Source organism: Hippocampus comes, unplaced genomic scaffold (assembly GCF_001891065.2).
Source record: "Hippocampus comes isolate QL1 unplaced genomic scaffold, H_comes_QL1_v1.1 scaffold113, whole genome shotgun sequence".
NCBI classification, from domain to species: Eukaryota; Metazoa; Chordata; class Actinopteri; order Syngnathiformes; family Syngnathidae; genus Hippocampus; species Hippocampus comes.
The window spans coordinates 29,873-44,868 of record NW_017806160.1 but is presented as its reverse complement, the minus strand read 5'-3'; the positions used below and the strand labels follow the sequence as shown (position 1 = coordinate 44,868).

General features: G+C 44.5%; 2 protein-coding genes across 2 annotated transcripts in view; one reads left to right on the top strand and one right to left on the bottom strand.

The window, feature by feature from the left end:
• Positions 1 to 9,296, bottom strand: part of smc1a (structural maintenance of chromosomes 1A) — a 12,761-nt gene extending 3,465 nt beyond the window's left edge. The window contains exons 1-22 of the mRNA XM_019895655.1: positions 8,926 to 9,296; positions 8,455 to 8,643; positions 8,194 to 8,306; positions 7,800 to 8,003; positions 7,093 to 7,331; positions 6,753 to 7,011; positions 6,340 to 6,480; positions 6,183 to 6,265; positions 6,012 to 6,111; positions 5,819 to 5,926; positions 5,547 to 5,732; positions 4,407 to 4,586; positions 4,051 to 4,197; positions 3,479 to 3,616; positions 3,291 to 3,407; positions 3,101 to 3,207; positions 2,351 to 2,492; positions 2,117 to 2,262; positions 1,881 to 2,034; positions 1,687 to 1,794; positions 755 to 911; positions 520 to 674 (exon numbers count right to left, since the gene is read on the bottom strand). Coding sequence (XP_019751214.1) covers positions 520 to 674; positions 755 to 911; positions 1,687 to 1,794; positions 1,881 to 2,034; positions 2,117 to 2,262; positions 2,351 to 2,492; positions 3,101 to 3,207; positions 3,291 to 3,407; positions 3,479 to 3,616; positions 4,051 to 4,197; positions 4,407 to 4,586; positions 5,547 to 5,732; positions 5,819 to 5,926; positions 6,012 to 6,111; positions 6,183 to 6,265; positions 6,340 to 6,480; positions 6,753 to 7,011; positions 7,093 to 7,331; positions 7,800 to 8,003; positions 8,194 to 8,306; positions 8,455 to 8,643; positions 8,926 to 9,034 — 3,282 coding nt within the window. The 5' untranslated portion in view covers positions 9,035 to 9,296. The remainder of the gene's footprint in view (positions 1 to 519; positions 675 to 754; positions 912 to 1,686; positions 1,795 to 1,880; positions 2,035 to 2,116; positions 2,263 to 2,350; positions 2,493 to 3,100; positions 3,208 to 3,290; positions 3,408 to 3,478; positions 3,617 to 4,050; positions 4,198 to 4,406; positions 4,587 to 5,546; positions 5,733 to 5,818; positions 5,927 to 6,011; positions 6,112 to 6,182; positions 6,266 to 6,339; positions 6,481 to 6,752; positions 7,012 to 7,092; positions 7,332 to 7,799; positions 8,004 to 8,193; positions 8,307 to 8,454; positions 8,644 to 8,925) is intronic.
• Positions 9,297 to 9,373: 77 nt separating this feature from the next.
• On the top strand, positions 9,374 to 14,430 carry ribc1 (RIB43A domain with coiled-coils 1). The gene is made up of 8 exons (XM_019895656.1): positions 9,374 to 9,609; positions 10,191 to 10,410; positions 10,488 to 10,705; positions 11,241 to 11,355; positions 11,660 to 11,778; positions 13,067 to 13,297; positions 13,858 to 14,024; positions 14,121 to 14,430. Exons 2-8 carry the CDS (start codon positions 10,212 to 10,214, stop codon positions 14,200 to 14,202), a joined length of 1,131 nt encoding a protein of 376 aa, XP_019751215.1. The 5' UTR covers positions 9,374 to 9,609; positions 10,191 to 10,211; the 3' UTR covers positions 14,203 to 14,430.
• The last annotated feature ends 566 nt before the right edge of the window (positions 14,431 to 14,996 follow it).

Sequence of the window (14,996 nt, the reverse complement as noted above, 5' to 3'; positions counted from 1 at the left end):
CTTTACAGTGACTTTTCTGTCAAGCCAGTCCAATCGGAATTTATTCTTGACATTTGAGTCAATTTCTAGGATTAAAGACTCCTGATCTTTCGTCAAAAATTTCATAATTCCGCTCAAAACGATCCCAGAACAATGAATTTGCGAGACGAACAGGCCGCCATGAATCAGGTAAAGCAATATGTTACATGCAATTTGATTGGTCCAATCGCTTGTAGTTAACCAATCGCTGGGCTGTTTATAATCGAGCTAAGACTTCCGCAACAAATAATGCCTTCAGTGATCTGATTAGTTGAAGCTTTCATACACGTCCAATCGCAGGGCTGTTTACAAACGGAAAACGGAGAGACTGTTCGGGAGAGCTCGTGAAAACTCGACGATAAGGTACCTGACCGCCCCTAAAATTTTCTCAACGGATTTAGACGATTCACAAAAATGATCAATTTAAGAAATAAAACGGCGGATTTCCGCGGATCCGCGGAAAATTGCCATGTATGAATATCGAGTGAGAGTTTAAATTACCTGAGCGCTGCTATTGCGCGAGAGGGCCTTGTAGATCTCGTCGATGTTGGTGGCCACGGAGTCAAAGCAGGTATTGAAGCGGTCAAAGCGCTCCTTCTTGATCTGCTCAAAGGCCTGTTTGGCCTTCTTGGCCCTCTTGCGAGCAGCCTCAAACTCTTGAGTGCAAAAAGATGACCTTCGTCACAACTCCATACTTGCACCTCGATAGAAATCAAGCTTTCGGCCGGCAGCTCACCATCGCTGGTCTCTTGGAACTTGTCCCTGACGCTCTCCAGCTTCTCCATGGCCTTCATGTTGGGAGCACTGATCCTCTGCAGGATGCTCTGCTGCTCGTTCAGACGCTGCTGGAGCGTGTTCGTCTCTGCCTTGATCTCCTCCTCTGACAAGGCATCCTGTATGAAAAAGGAATACATACAAGTACATAACCATTAAGATTACTTTACATTTTTTTAGTACTGAAGACAAAAAAAAGTACTTAAATCTAAACAGCACACGGCAGCACACTATTTTCCTTGCTTCACATGACACAGTGAGAGTTCAGACAAATTTCTCCCATGAGTATAGTTTTTGGTGTATGAGACAAAGAGAGATGAGAACCACAATAGCAATTTTGCCAGCTACGGCAACACACTTGAGTAAGACTGATTTGGTAAAAAGGGATCAGCACGAATGACATCAAAGTTTACCGCCTCTTAAAAGTAATCAGATGGCTCTCGCCAGCATATATGGAGTACTTGAGTGCTGCTAGCTCTGGAGCGGCTGCTAAACGCTGACAGCGTAAATATCAGCGTTTTTTTTTTTTTTTTTTTTTAAATCAGCGATTGAAAGGGTTTCAAGATGTTGTTCTCTTGTTGAAATCAGTAGCAACAGTTTGTGATGGCAAAGGGCCTCAACAGAAGACAAGTCAAGTCGGCCGTTAACACACTGCTGGGAAAAGCTTCAAAATAAAAGCATGCCTAGGCATTGATGTCCATGTACTATGTGATTAGGTTCATTTTGAAGCTGGCCTTCTTACCGCGATGGCGGCGTGTTACTATCATGTACAGCATTCAAACCGTAAGAATGTCATTGAAGGAAACATCCCAATGCCCCTCCTTATTTCAAAATGAGGTCAAGTAGGACTCGTGGGCGTGTGTGCGTGAGACGCGATGGTGTGACTGGTCTTGCCTTCAGATCTTCAGACAGGTTGCTATAGTCGATCTCAATGAGCGCCTCTTTAGCCAGAACGCTGCTGGACGTCCTCTGGCTGCTCGACTCGTCTGTCTGCGAGCTCCCCTAAAAAGACAAAAAGGGGGCTGGATGCAGTTTTGCGGTTTTGACTCCGAAAAAACGTGGGGACATGCTGCGACGCTCTTCCGTACCTCCCCCTGGCTGATGTCGTCCATGGTTCCTGAGCGAAGAGGCAACCTGATGTCCTGCATTTTGCAGGCCTGTAGGAGGTTGTGACGGTCGCTGCGCTTCTGCTCGAGTTTCGTCTCAATCGCCGTCACTTCCTTCTGGAGTTGCGTTAACTCCCTGGGAAGCAACAACCAGAGCCCTTGTAGCAGACGCCTTGTTCAAAGGAAGACTTTGTCATAGCACGGTGGCGGCAGCTTACTTGTTAGCGCCACCCAGTTTTTTGCGGATTTCCTCCATGTCGTGGTTCTTGTCATTGACTTCAGATTTCTTGGTGAGGTGCTGGTTCTTCAGGTCTTGCAGCTGAGCCATTGTCTCATCAATGATCTTCATGTGCCTGTGCTCCTCCTGATAAGAAAAAAAAATGACAACATCGGGAGGACGCAAGTGAGCGAGGAAAGCGAACCGGAGAAATGAATGACCTTCAAGTCCGTACCTTCTTGAGTCGTTCAATTTCGGCCTCGTCCTTCTTGACTGTCTGCTCCCACATCATGACCTTCTCCTGGTCCTCCTTCAGCTGGTTTTTCTCATAGTCCACTTGAATTCCTAGGCGGGTCTTCTGGGTCTCAAACTCAAGACTGTGAAAATATTCCATCCAAAGTCAGTCCTTACTGCATGTCACTCATATTTCAAAGGGGGAAAAAATGGCAGCGCCTTGAGATATGAGTGTTCTGACTTTTTCAACATACGAGCTGAGATTAATAAGACTTTTATCTTTGACTTGTGAGCTAAAATTTGAGTGCTGTATAGAGGCTGATAACGCAAGTCAATTGACAAGCAGCAGCGGTTTGACAGTTAGTGAGCAATTCTTCTTTATCCTCTGCGAAGAACTGCAAATATTACTGCAGCTGACTGAGGAGTTGTGCGCATGTATCCCCCATGTCTTTCGAATCCTGCCCCCGGGTGGCCAAGGAGCACACATCAGAAATAGCAGCACAGTGTCCATTAAATTCAAGCAGAACATGTGGTCAACATTTTAATTCTTTACATTCTATTTCATTAGGACGTTATCGTATGTTTTATGAAGTACTGTCTTACAAAGTGCTATTTTTATTTTTTTAACATGGCATTTCCATCCATTTCAGTGAAAAAAGGTGAGGTGAGAAAAGAGTGTCTTGATGTTTCAAGCTTGGACAGGACGAAATGAAGGGGAGTGCGACCTCAAGGCTCCACTGGATGAACTCACCGCTTCTTGGCAATCTCATTCTGCCGCTTCACCTTCTCCTCCTCAAACTCTCTGATGTTCCTCACTCCAATCTCCTTGCAGAACTCAACAAAGACCTCATCTTCCACCTGAAAAGTAGTTGAAGAATCTTCGTACCCTTGCCAGCAAGTGACGAATAAGACAGAGCGCATCATTTGCGCTTCAGGCTCACCAGGTTCATGCGGTCCCGGAGGTCGGTGATTTCCCGCTCGCGCGATTGTATGATCCTCTTGATGTCGTTGATGCGGGGGCCAAAGTTTGCCAGTTCGCTCTCCAACTTGGACTTCTCCTGCAGGGTATAAAATGCTTGAAAAGGAAAAGGAGGTGAGGCGAAGGGAGGACGGCTCAAACAAGCGGTACCTGCATGTTGAGGGAGAGGTGGCGGGTTTTGGTCTGCTCCAGGTCACTCTGGGAATACTTCAGTCTCATCTGCAGCCCGTGTGCCTGCGACTGCACCTGACGCAGCTCCGCCTCTTTCCTCTTGGCCTTCATTTGCTCCTACAAAGCATTGGAAATTGCTCGTTTTGCTTTATTCTTGATTTTACTGATAGAAGGAGAGCACTGAAGTGAGCACAAGGGGAGCATGAAGACATTCTCCCAAATGAAAACCGGGAGGCCTAAATGTTCTGCCTCTGGCTGTGAAAGTTACAAATGAAATGGCTCACAACAATGTTCTACGAACATTTAACAGGACCACATTTAACCAAATGTGATTTATGTCCTTTTTTACTTAGTTGTCAAATATGATGTAAGAAAAAGAAATGTTAAAGCACAATACAATGCATGTAAATGTTCGCTTGAGTTTGTGGGGGGGCAGCAAACGCACAGTATAAATGGCACCACCTCCGCTTCAATTTGAGCCAAGCCAGGAAAAACCCTGCTGGCAAGTGAAAATGAAGGAAATACTTGAAGTAGAGATGATCTCAAATGACCTTGAGCTCATCGGTAAGTTTCTCCTTCTTCTCTTTGAGCTTGTCCACCGCTTTCTCATCCCAGCGCCTGGCCTTGGCCTTCAGGTCGCTGGCTCCCCCCGAGATGACTCCAGATTTCTGGAAAAGGGTTCCATCCAGGGCCACAGTCTGGATGTTTGAGGACAAAGAGAGGTCAGGAGTTAGGGAAGAAACGATAAACATACATGAGGGTATCGTTTCTTCAAATACCTCGAAAGTTATACATTTCCGGAGGAAGAGGTTTTTTTTTTTTTAACTCGCTTTTGTATTGGAACCATTCATAATGCGCGGGTGTACCGAATGTTCCATGGAGAACAGTTAACAAATGCGGACAGTACCTTGTGCCTGTATGGGCCTCCAAAAGCAATCCTCCTAGCGTCCTCCACATTATCACACACCAGAGCATTGCCGCACGCGTACTGCAGAGCTTTCTTGATGTGAGGAGGCTCGTAGCGGATCACATCAATCACCAGCTTGGCTCCTCGTAGCTCTCGAAGTTTCTCGTCAGTTGGCTTCACCTGTGATGAGACAATAATAATAATAATAATAATACTTTTATTTATTTTATTTATAATACATTTATAAGCGCCTTTCAAAACACTCAAGGACACTTTACAATCAAAGCAAGAAAACAAACGCTAGAAAAGAATAATACGGACAGCACACGTTCAAAATAAAGTCAAGTGAAAATCTACTTCATTAGCCAATAATAAGAACAAAAAATAAAAATATAAAGCTAATTTATTCACAGTCACGCCAACACCTCACCTGACAAAATGCATTTAATGTTTCGCCATGAGTGATGCAATAAATAAAACAATGAGCTGACTAAGCAGTTTATTAGGCAGCAATGAATCTGCAGGGACTGACGCGCTTTCACCGAAGCATTCCAGTTGTCAAGGTCAAGGTCATCTTTATTGTCAAATATGCTTTATGTGTGACATGCAGCATAGATGAGATTTCTTCCTCTCAATCCTCAGTGCAAACATGCTGTGCATTAAACACACATTTCTAACTAAACAAACTTACTTAAATCTGCCTAACCCAACTATTTTCATTCATTACTGTCTAAAAAACGATCCACACTTTCAAACTGGAGGCGACACAATGCCGCATGGCTCCCGAGGAGTAAGAAAGAGGCGGAGCTCTGCGACACTTCTCAGACAGTTCAAATGTTCAAAAGACCGAATGGGTTTGTTCTCAAGCTAATTCTAACACACAGAATCAAGTATTTTTTTAGTAATGACTCTAAACAGTTCGCTTGCATCTCAGGAAATCCATCCATCCATCCATCCATCCATTATCTGATCCGCTTATACTGAAGTGAGGTAAAGTATGCAACGGTATGTCAGCACTTCCATTTTTTGGGGCGATTATTCGTCCCCGAGAGGGCAAAACAATCGCATCATTACCGGGCAGAAACGCAACTAAGCACAAACTAAGGCTACCGATTTGCAATCATGGCGTGTGCCATTCACCTCCAGGTAGTCAAGGGGCAGGAAGGTCTCAGGCTCTCCTCGCTGCTCCTTGATGTACTGGATACAATCTCTGCCTGTCTTCTCGGAATCAACAATGATGGCGTCCATGTTCTTCCCCAAAACTTTGGTCACAGCAATCTGATATTTCTTCTGAGTGGGCTGGCACAAGTCAATCAGGCGACCATACTGCAGAAAGAAGAACAATCAACGCCGTGTCTCCAACATCAGTCACGTGAAATTCATTTACACATTAGAAAGAATGAATTCCTCACCACTGAGCCAGGGTACAGTCGTTTGATGCTCTCCATGATTTCAGCCTTCCGTTGCTGTCGACTGTTCTCCTGCCTGTCGATCCTGGCATCGCCAAGCTGCTCCATGACCTTGGTGAAAAACACATGACAATGATGACATCTGAAGACGCAGTAACGCGTGACAGCGTGCGTGTGTGTGTGCTACTGCGCCTACCTGGTTGAGCTCCATGTTGATCTCATCAATCCTCCTCTTGGCCATTTCCACTTCCTCAGTCAGTTCCTCCTCCATGCGTTTCTGCTCATCCAGAGACTGCCTGCGCAGTAACAGCGAAAACAAATGAGGTCCCACGATTCAAAGCACTTTTCTCAGTGCAGTGTGGCGCACCTGCTGGTGGTGATGTAATCCTCTAACTTCTCAATGCGCTTCTGGTTCTCCTCAATCTCACGAATCTTCTGTTTGATTTTGGCCTGGAAAAGTGGGGCATGGTCATTTATAGTTGCTTGAATTGAAATGTTGCACAGGTGCATAGTGCCTTTGTTACCTCGGTCTCCACTTTCTTCCTTTCCTCTAAGTCAAGGCGGTCCTGGTCAGCTTTCTGGTCTCGGTTGAACTTCTCTAACTCCTGAGCCAGGGTGGCAGCACGTTTACTGGCCTCTTCCTTCAGTCGATGGTATTGCTTGACCTACAAGTGAAACGCACATGATTATTTCGAGTCTTTTACATTAGGTCTGTCCACTTTCTAGGGATGTCCCTACCACATCTTCTATGGAAACCTGGTTTTAATTATCTGTCAATGAGTCCCAATGCAATACCAACATTACCTCAGTTTACACTTTGGTTGGTGTGCCGTTACATACATTTCTAATGTAAAAGATGTGTCCTGGCTCAATAAAGGTGGGGAAACACTATTTTGCAATATGAATACACTACATGCAAAATTCAAACTTATGGTACCTGGTTCTCCTCCAGGGTAAGGTCCTGGCCCTGGCTCTGCGCCTCCTCCTCCATGCGCTCCTCAAAATCTTGCTTGGCAAGCTCCACCGCTTTCATCTCCTTGTCAAGCTCGTCCATGTCCGCCTTGCGTTTCTTGTACATCTTCTGGGCATTCTGCAACGATTTCCGGGCCGCCTCAAGCTTCTTGATCTTGTGTGAGGTGTTCTCTTTTGCCTTGATGTACTGTGGCCTTTTCTGGTTTAGCTCAGAGTCCTTCTCTCTGGGGGCAGACGTCAAGCGATCAGCAAGATGAAAGCCAAGCATGACCCCTACACTGAGACATAAGAGCGTGGTAACTCACTTGATCTCTTTCTCAATTGTCTGCTGCTCCCTCATCAGCCTCCCAAGTTCCTTCTTCTTGTCTTTCAGCTCCTCCTCCACATGGTCCATCCTCTTACGGTCCTTGTCGATCTCCTTGTTGCGCTGACCCAGCTCTTTGTTCAACTTCTCGATCTCTGTCTCGTTGTGGTAGAGCTTGAAGAGCTGCAACTGAACGCTGGCCCTCGCCACTTCATCCTTCAGTCGCTGGTAGCGCTCAGCCTGGATCAAAGTGGGAGGGCCGAGACAAAAGTGGCAGGTTAATTCAATGTAGTTTCAAGAAGAAAAAAAAAAAAAAAAAAAAAAAAGCACATTCATGAGGTACATCGGAATTTTTTATCCCTCATTCACCATTTAAGTTAATAAACGCTTAAATATTATTCTATTGTTTCTACAGAGTTTTTTTTAGTTGTTGCTAACCAACAGGCTGGTTACGTTTGCTGTTTTCCCTTGAGTGAGATGTGTATTACATGGTACTCAAAACCATGACTTTTATGAATGATATCTAAAACTTTTTATTTCCATATCAAATTGATTTCAGTTGAAAATGTTGGCGTGCGAACCGCTGTAAATATTGGCATCGAACCCTTCTACTAACAGAGTGGGACTTTTAGAACCCAAAAGTCCAAATACAAGTAGGTTACAAATAAATACATAGTATATGAATGACCGGCACAAATACGGACTCACCTCTTCTTTTTCCTGCTTGGCCTCTTTGCGCTCGGCTGCAATGTTCTTCTTGCGATGGTAGTTGAACTGGGTGTCCTCCTCCGCTTTCACCATCTCTTTCTTCCTGCGGTCATACTCCTGGGCCAACTCCCCTGAGCGCGAGATCTCCTCAAACAAAGCCGTGCGCTCCTTTGGGTTCTTCATTGCAATAGACTCCACGGCTCCCTAGAGAAACAATCAGAACAAAACACCAAGTGTAAAAAACACAATTTATTTGAATGACTACTCTCTTTTTCAATGAATATCTTCCTTCACACAAAGCATTTTATGCAATTCTCTGACAACCCATACATTTGATGGCATTGCGAGTCATTGGAAGGACAAAAACATATTTCTTACAGATATTCTGGCTCACCTGGAAAACCAAGAAGTTTCGAGCCTTGATGAGAATGCCAAGTTTTTCCAGCTGCTCACTGTAATCAGGCAAACCCACCACTTTGTTGTTGATGCGGTATTCAGAGGAGGAACCTGCCACATAATTAGTCAAAAATTCAGAGAGCTCAGGATGATTTTGGAAGGATGCAAGTTTATGTCAACATGCTCAAGAAAATTCAAAAAGTAGTCTCAGACAAAAACTGAAGACCATAACAAAGTGACTTTCAAAGGAAGTTCCTACCAATGATCATCCTGGTGAAGGAGCGTTCCTCTCCATTATCCTCCTGATAGACCATACTGACAAAAGCTCTGTTGGCAGCTGGCTTCCCAACAGGTGCCCCATGGATCAGATCTTTCAGAGTCTTCACACGCAAGTTACTGGTCTTCTCCGCCAATACAAAGCTGATGGCATCCATAAGATTAGATTTTCCTGCAGACACGTTAAGATTGTGAGAAGTGTTCGCCAGTGGCGACTTTATTATACAGTCAACTGCACATTCGAAGTAATTAAAAACGAATCGTATTATTACTACACTGTGCAAATTGTTTCTAATTGAGTGCCTATAAAGCGTGCACAGGTCACACGGCCAGGTCATGCCGACTATTGATGCGGAATATATATTGGATACAAGATCTGAGTTCGATGCGTTTTCTGTGCAGTCGTTCTGCTCGGGATGCACCGATTGCCGGCATTTTGCATTGGCAAACTTACCAGATCCATTAGGACCGATGATCGCCGTGAATTTATGAAAGGGTCCAATAATTTGGCGTCCTTTGTATGACTTGAAGTTTTCGATCTCTATGAGTTTTAAGTAACCCATTCTAGTTGTAGTTCAGTCGTCGAAGGTTTTGCAGCTGACGTAAAAAAAAAAAAAAAACAGGCTAATTTTGGCTAATGCTAGCAAGCGATGTCAACTGGAAGAGCTCTCACAACAAACCTTGGACGCAAACGAATAAACGTCCCTGCTCAGTCCGACGCCGGACGATACGACCATCTCATCGTAGCACGCATCTAGCCGTTAATCTTTGCATTTCAATCATAATCTTGACTACTCGGTCACGATGCCGAGGTGACAACAATGCGCCATTTTACAATGCAACAGGAAGAGCTTTGAGCGCGAGAGCTGTAACATCGCAATTTCTCGCGAGATTCCAAGTGCTGCGTTTTGTCTTGACTTTTTTTCTATAATGCAGTCCAGGTGATAATCATAAGTAACTAAATACTGGGATTTTTTTGTATATTATCAAGCTTAGCACATAACTAAAACATTGGATAAATATTTTTAATTGATAGAAGATTAGGTGTTACCATGGATACCGAGGGCCACAAACACAGCCGAGTTGTGTTAAGCAAGCGACTGTCTTGATTATTTCGTAAGAAATTTCATCATACAGGGTGAGTTCCATTCCAAATGGATACATTGCTGTTTCAGTGTTGCTTTAGAATTTCAGCAGGTGGACAATAATGGATAAACGGAGTACAGGCCTTCATTTAGTGTTGTGTGATTAAACCACTATACATAGGCAGTACACTCAAGAGTCAAGACTGTACAGACAGTCCTTTCCCTTCCATTTTCTCTACATGTAAGTCTCAATATTAATCTCTTTTCTTGCTTTTTCTACTACGCTGCAACAGATGGAGGATCAATCAAATCTAATGCACCACTCGATTATGAACACAATCCAGGACAATCAATAAATTTGTAATTTAAATAGAGAAAAATTTATAATACGTTTTCATATCTTAAACTACTTATAGCTACATGATAAATATTTTAAATGCAGTGCACTTCGACACAACAACTGTCATATTATAACAGTGCATTATTTGAATGTTTTTATACATTTATGCTATGAGTCACCTTAGATTGTGCAGATGCACCAAGGTATGGCCTGTGTCTTTATTAATACTTGACACGATTGTGTTATTTCCAAATTCATAAACTAGAAACATTGCAACGTTGTTCCTCCTCACAGATTAAAAAAAAAAAAGAGAACATGTACAAAGTACAATTCCCTGTTGACCAATCGGTTGAGACTGCTGTGGAGCGGAGACAGGCTGCCGAGGCTGCACGCAAGACTCGAATTTTCAATACAAGGCAGCGTGTCATGGGCCTTGACCTGGATGCACTGCACAAACAAACGCTGGAGAAAAAACACAGCAAAGAAATGGAGCGAGAAAGGGACAAAGATTTTGGTAAAAGACACAGAATGACAGCCAAGATGACACGGAGAGTAAATGAAATAATATTTCTGTGCATCTTCATGTTGCAGACAAGCTGAGACTGAAGCATGATCAAGTGCTGTTGCAGAGAGACACGGAGGAAAGGAAAGTGCGTGAAGCTTTACACGCTGGCCTGACTCAGTACTGGAACATCCAGCAGCGTGTGGAAGACTCGCGTGATGCCGGTCTCAAGTGTGGCTTGAGGGGGGTATTCGGGATCACTATTCCAGCGGCTGAGCTTGGGCCTTCCAGCATGCAGACCTTTCAGGTGGGCTCACCTCACAATGCAGAAATTCCCAATTTACAGCAGCAAAATTATGAAACGGAGAAAGTAGAAGACAAAAAGTATATCAATAAATATAAATATAAAATAGAAATATAAGCATATTAAAAATGGGTGAGTGGGGGTGAGCCCAGGTTTTCAGGACCGTCTATTCACTAGCCTGACAGCAGTTGGCAGGAACAAGCGGCGCTACCTCTCCTTCTTGCAGCGCGGGTGTATCAGTCTCTGGCTGAAGGAGCTGCCCAGTGCTGTCAGGGTGGCCTGGAGGGGTTGGAGGGTCTGTCCATCATAGCTGTTAGCTTAGCTAGCATCCTCCTGTTGCCCACCTCCTCCAGAGTGTCCAGGGAGCAGCCCAGGACAGAGCTGGCCCTCCTGACCAGTCACTCCAGTCTCTCTCTGTCCCGGGCTGAGATTCTGCCTGACCAGCAGACTATGCCATAATGAATAGCTGAGGCCACCACAGAGTCATAGAAGGTCTTCAGGAGTGACCCTTATCCAACCTTATTTGTGTTCTCCGTAGGGCGAAGATATTGGAGCGGCACAACGGAAGAGAGAACAAATGAAACAAACAGCAAGAGATCTTCTGGCACAAAGGGTCCAGCAGGAGAGAAGCTGTTTTGAGGACAAGCACCGAAGTGAGTAGAAACCCAAGATGCATTGATTATTGTTATTATGACAAGAGTCTATTTAACACATATTCATTTCATGGTATCCGCACCCTATGATGACAATAAGAGCTTTCTATTCTATTCTGTTCTAACAAAACACCCACAATAATCTCAAATCTGCATAATTTCTTCCTGTGCAAACAATCGCTCACTCTAACAGCCAGCCCTTGTTGCCAGGAGAGGTTTCATTGATAGACAAACTTCAAAGGGAGTCATTATGTATGTGTGAGCGGGTGAACAAGTGTTGATTTGCAACACGTGTGTGTTTCAGAGATGCTGGCTGAGAAAGAACTGTTGCAACAGGACCACAGCTGGAGACAGCTACACAGTGCTGAGGAAAAAGGCAGAAAAGCTGCCCGGATCGCTCTTGACCACTACAATCAAGCTCTGGTACAATACACACACACACACACACACACACACACACACACACACACACACACACACACACACACACTAAGTGTGCTCATTTGGGTCGATCATTAATTTAAAATTGATTCATGTGCGCTGGCACCCTCTTAGCACTTGTTTGAACACGCTCAGCTGAATCTTCCATGGTGAGGCGCCATTTTCAAAACACTATTCACCAGGTAAAAATGCAAATACAACTAAACGAGGGAGTTTTTCAGGAGAAGATGCAAACAAAATATACATCTCATACACTAAAATGTCTCAAAGGGTAAATCGAAGATGTAAACTTTAAGGGTGCCACTCAAAATGTTAAGCCTACTTTACATTGCAATTAGTCTTAGAATAAAACGAAAAATCCCTGAAACAACATACTTCAGTCCAATACAAACGCTTTACATTGAACACAATAAACCAATCTGATGTGACTTACACTGACAACTCACTAACTCATATCTATTTGGTAACGTACGACGGAGCGTTTTTCTGCAAGCCTTTTTTGCCATAAAAGCCACCAAAGTTCCTGGGTGACCTGCATAAGGATCGCAGGGATTACGTTAACAGCTTCCTGTCAGCTTGCATTTGACACAGTGTAGATTATAATATACAAGATACCTTTGCTTGACATTTTCATTCTGGAGCACTGCTAAGTGACCAAATCATGTAAAAATGCTTTCATATGAGCGACACAGGTGCCAGTGTGACTTAATTGTCGACAGAAGAGTTTGGGTCAGCTACGTGCCAACACAGCAGCTATTGCAGCGCATGATCTGTTTGCCATAGGTGGGCATTCTGTCAGACTGACGGAAGGGCCGTCAGTCTGTCACTCTCTCCGTCAGTATTTCTGGCCCATCCACATGAGCCCCACACGTCATTGAGGTCTGTGGGACAGAAAGGTAAACAACGTGGTTTTATTTTTCTATTTTTTCTGTATTTGGGTACGTGTCAGGTGTGCGCCACTTGTGTGTGACGTGGCACCCGGTAAGTCTGTTCTTAATGCTGTTGGGCTGTCGCCGATAACTGGGACGGACTGGGCCGGCCTAAAATACTGACGGACTCACCGGCTTGACCACGCGCACCACTGATGTTTACTTCCTCATTGGTCTTGACGACAGACATTTCTCACTTTGTCTATTGCAAAATAATATAAAAAATGGAAATACATGATAATTCCTACTCTCACCGATGGTGCCTCCAAAAGTTTTAAGCATCACAATTAATCAATGAACTACATGAAAGACAAGGCCTGACAGTATGTGGCTCCTTGCAGGCTACCGAGCAGGCTGAGCGACTGCAGGAGTCACGTCGGAGAGAGGAGAGGGAGAATCTTGCTGAAAAGTGGCACACATTGACATCCACCATGATGACAGAGGGTTGGGAAGCTGCCGTGAGCCAGCTGCAGAAAGGGAAGCCTGCTGCGACCGACATGTGGAAGGGCATCAGCCCCGAGCAGCTGAGCGCCATCTACAGGGAAAGGGAGGCACAATGCATGGAGAGACAGGTCGATGATGGTACCTTGTAACTGAGCGACAACATTTACGAACACGCTTAACACATGGCTGCAGGTAGTAGACGGTTGATGAGACAATGCCATGGTGTAGTATGCTTCTCCATGTTCAGAGATGACTGACGGTGGAAGTTCCTTTTAGATCTTTTCCATCCATGAGAGCTGGAGGATGGTTTCTTCCAGGAATGCTATTGCGGGTTGGACATGGCTGAGAAGGTTTTTTTCTTCTTTGTGGTCTCCAGAGCAATGATCGGCAAACAACTACTCACTCATATTGAAACTTGCGGGCAATTTAGCATATTGCCATGCAAGGTCCACACAGAGACATTCCAAGAGAGATTTAAACACAGATCTCCTGATTGTGAGGCAGACCTGGTAACCACTAAACCCCATGCTGCGGCTCGCTGTCCACAAAGTTGAAAGAATACAATCGCGAATAGAATTGCCATCTAAGGGGGAACGAATGTGTCACCGAACAACTGACTGATTGATTGATGAAGTGGTGCCCCAAAGCAGTGATGATCTAACAGCCAATCTTTGTTATCAATGATAAGAGATGGCGTGATACTGAGAAGAACCGGGAGGCAGCCTGGAATTCTCAACTCTTGAAGGCATCCGGTGAAGCCCGGCAAGAGGAAAAGAGAACGGCAGAACTCAGGAGAGCAAAGCGGATCCAGGCAGACCAGTTCAACAAGCAGCTGGCCAAAGAGCAACAAGCACAGTAAGCAACAAGCACAAAAAGCAAATTGAATCCAGACTGCTGAGAAAGTTACTTACCGCTAACCTTTTGTGCATTTTTGTGTTCTCTTACATTCAGTCAGCAGTATTTGGACAAGGATCTGTACGCCAACAAACCCACCCAGGAATACTTCTGCCAATTTAACACCACCTCTCGCTGATGCTGACGCGTGACATTGTAATACACAATGAAAAGTACATATAATGCCATTCTGTTTTATGTTTTTAAAATTAAGTTGAGTTCTGGCGGTGCGAGGTTGGCCGGTTGATTTTTGTTTCAATGCAAATCCAGTAGCTCTGAAATTGGGAAACCATAAAAAGATCGTGTTTCGAGCTGGTACGGGATCATGTCTACCAAGATTGAAGAGCTAACGAATCTGTAACTGCAACACAACGAGCGTTCCGTGTGTTTTGACAAATGTTTCCACAATGAAAGTGCGATGATGCTGCCATGAATTGGACTGGTGAGCACCAGTCCAATTCATGGCAACAACTGAAAAAGAAACGAAAAACAATGGCATTATAAAAAAAACAAAAAACAAAGTCTGTAGTGGCAACGAAGTATGTTAGAATAGGACAGGACATAATCTGTATGACTCGGGGCTGTGAGCACAGTGGCGAGCTGTGCTTCGGGTGTGATGGTGGAGTTGAGGGTGGAGGTGGGACTGTATCAGGGATAAGCTATGAGCCGCTTCCTGTTTGTAATAGTAATGCAGAGGCTGACAGATGAGCTTACACTGGAAACCCCATGGACCGCGATGTTTGCAGCTCACATTGTTGACTGCACTGACAGCAGGAAGCAGGTGGAGGAACACTTAGAAAGGTGGAGAAAGGCGTGCGCTGGAAAGGAGAGGAATGAAGATAAGGACATGCAGACCTGGACTTATCTCCATGCCGTGTCTGTTTTTCATTGGCAGGGACACAAGGGCCCAAATTCATTCATTGTCTCGGAAAA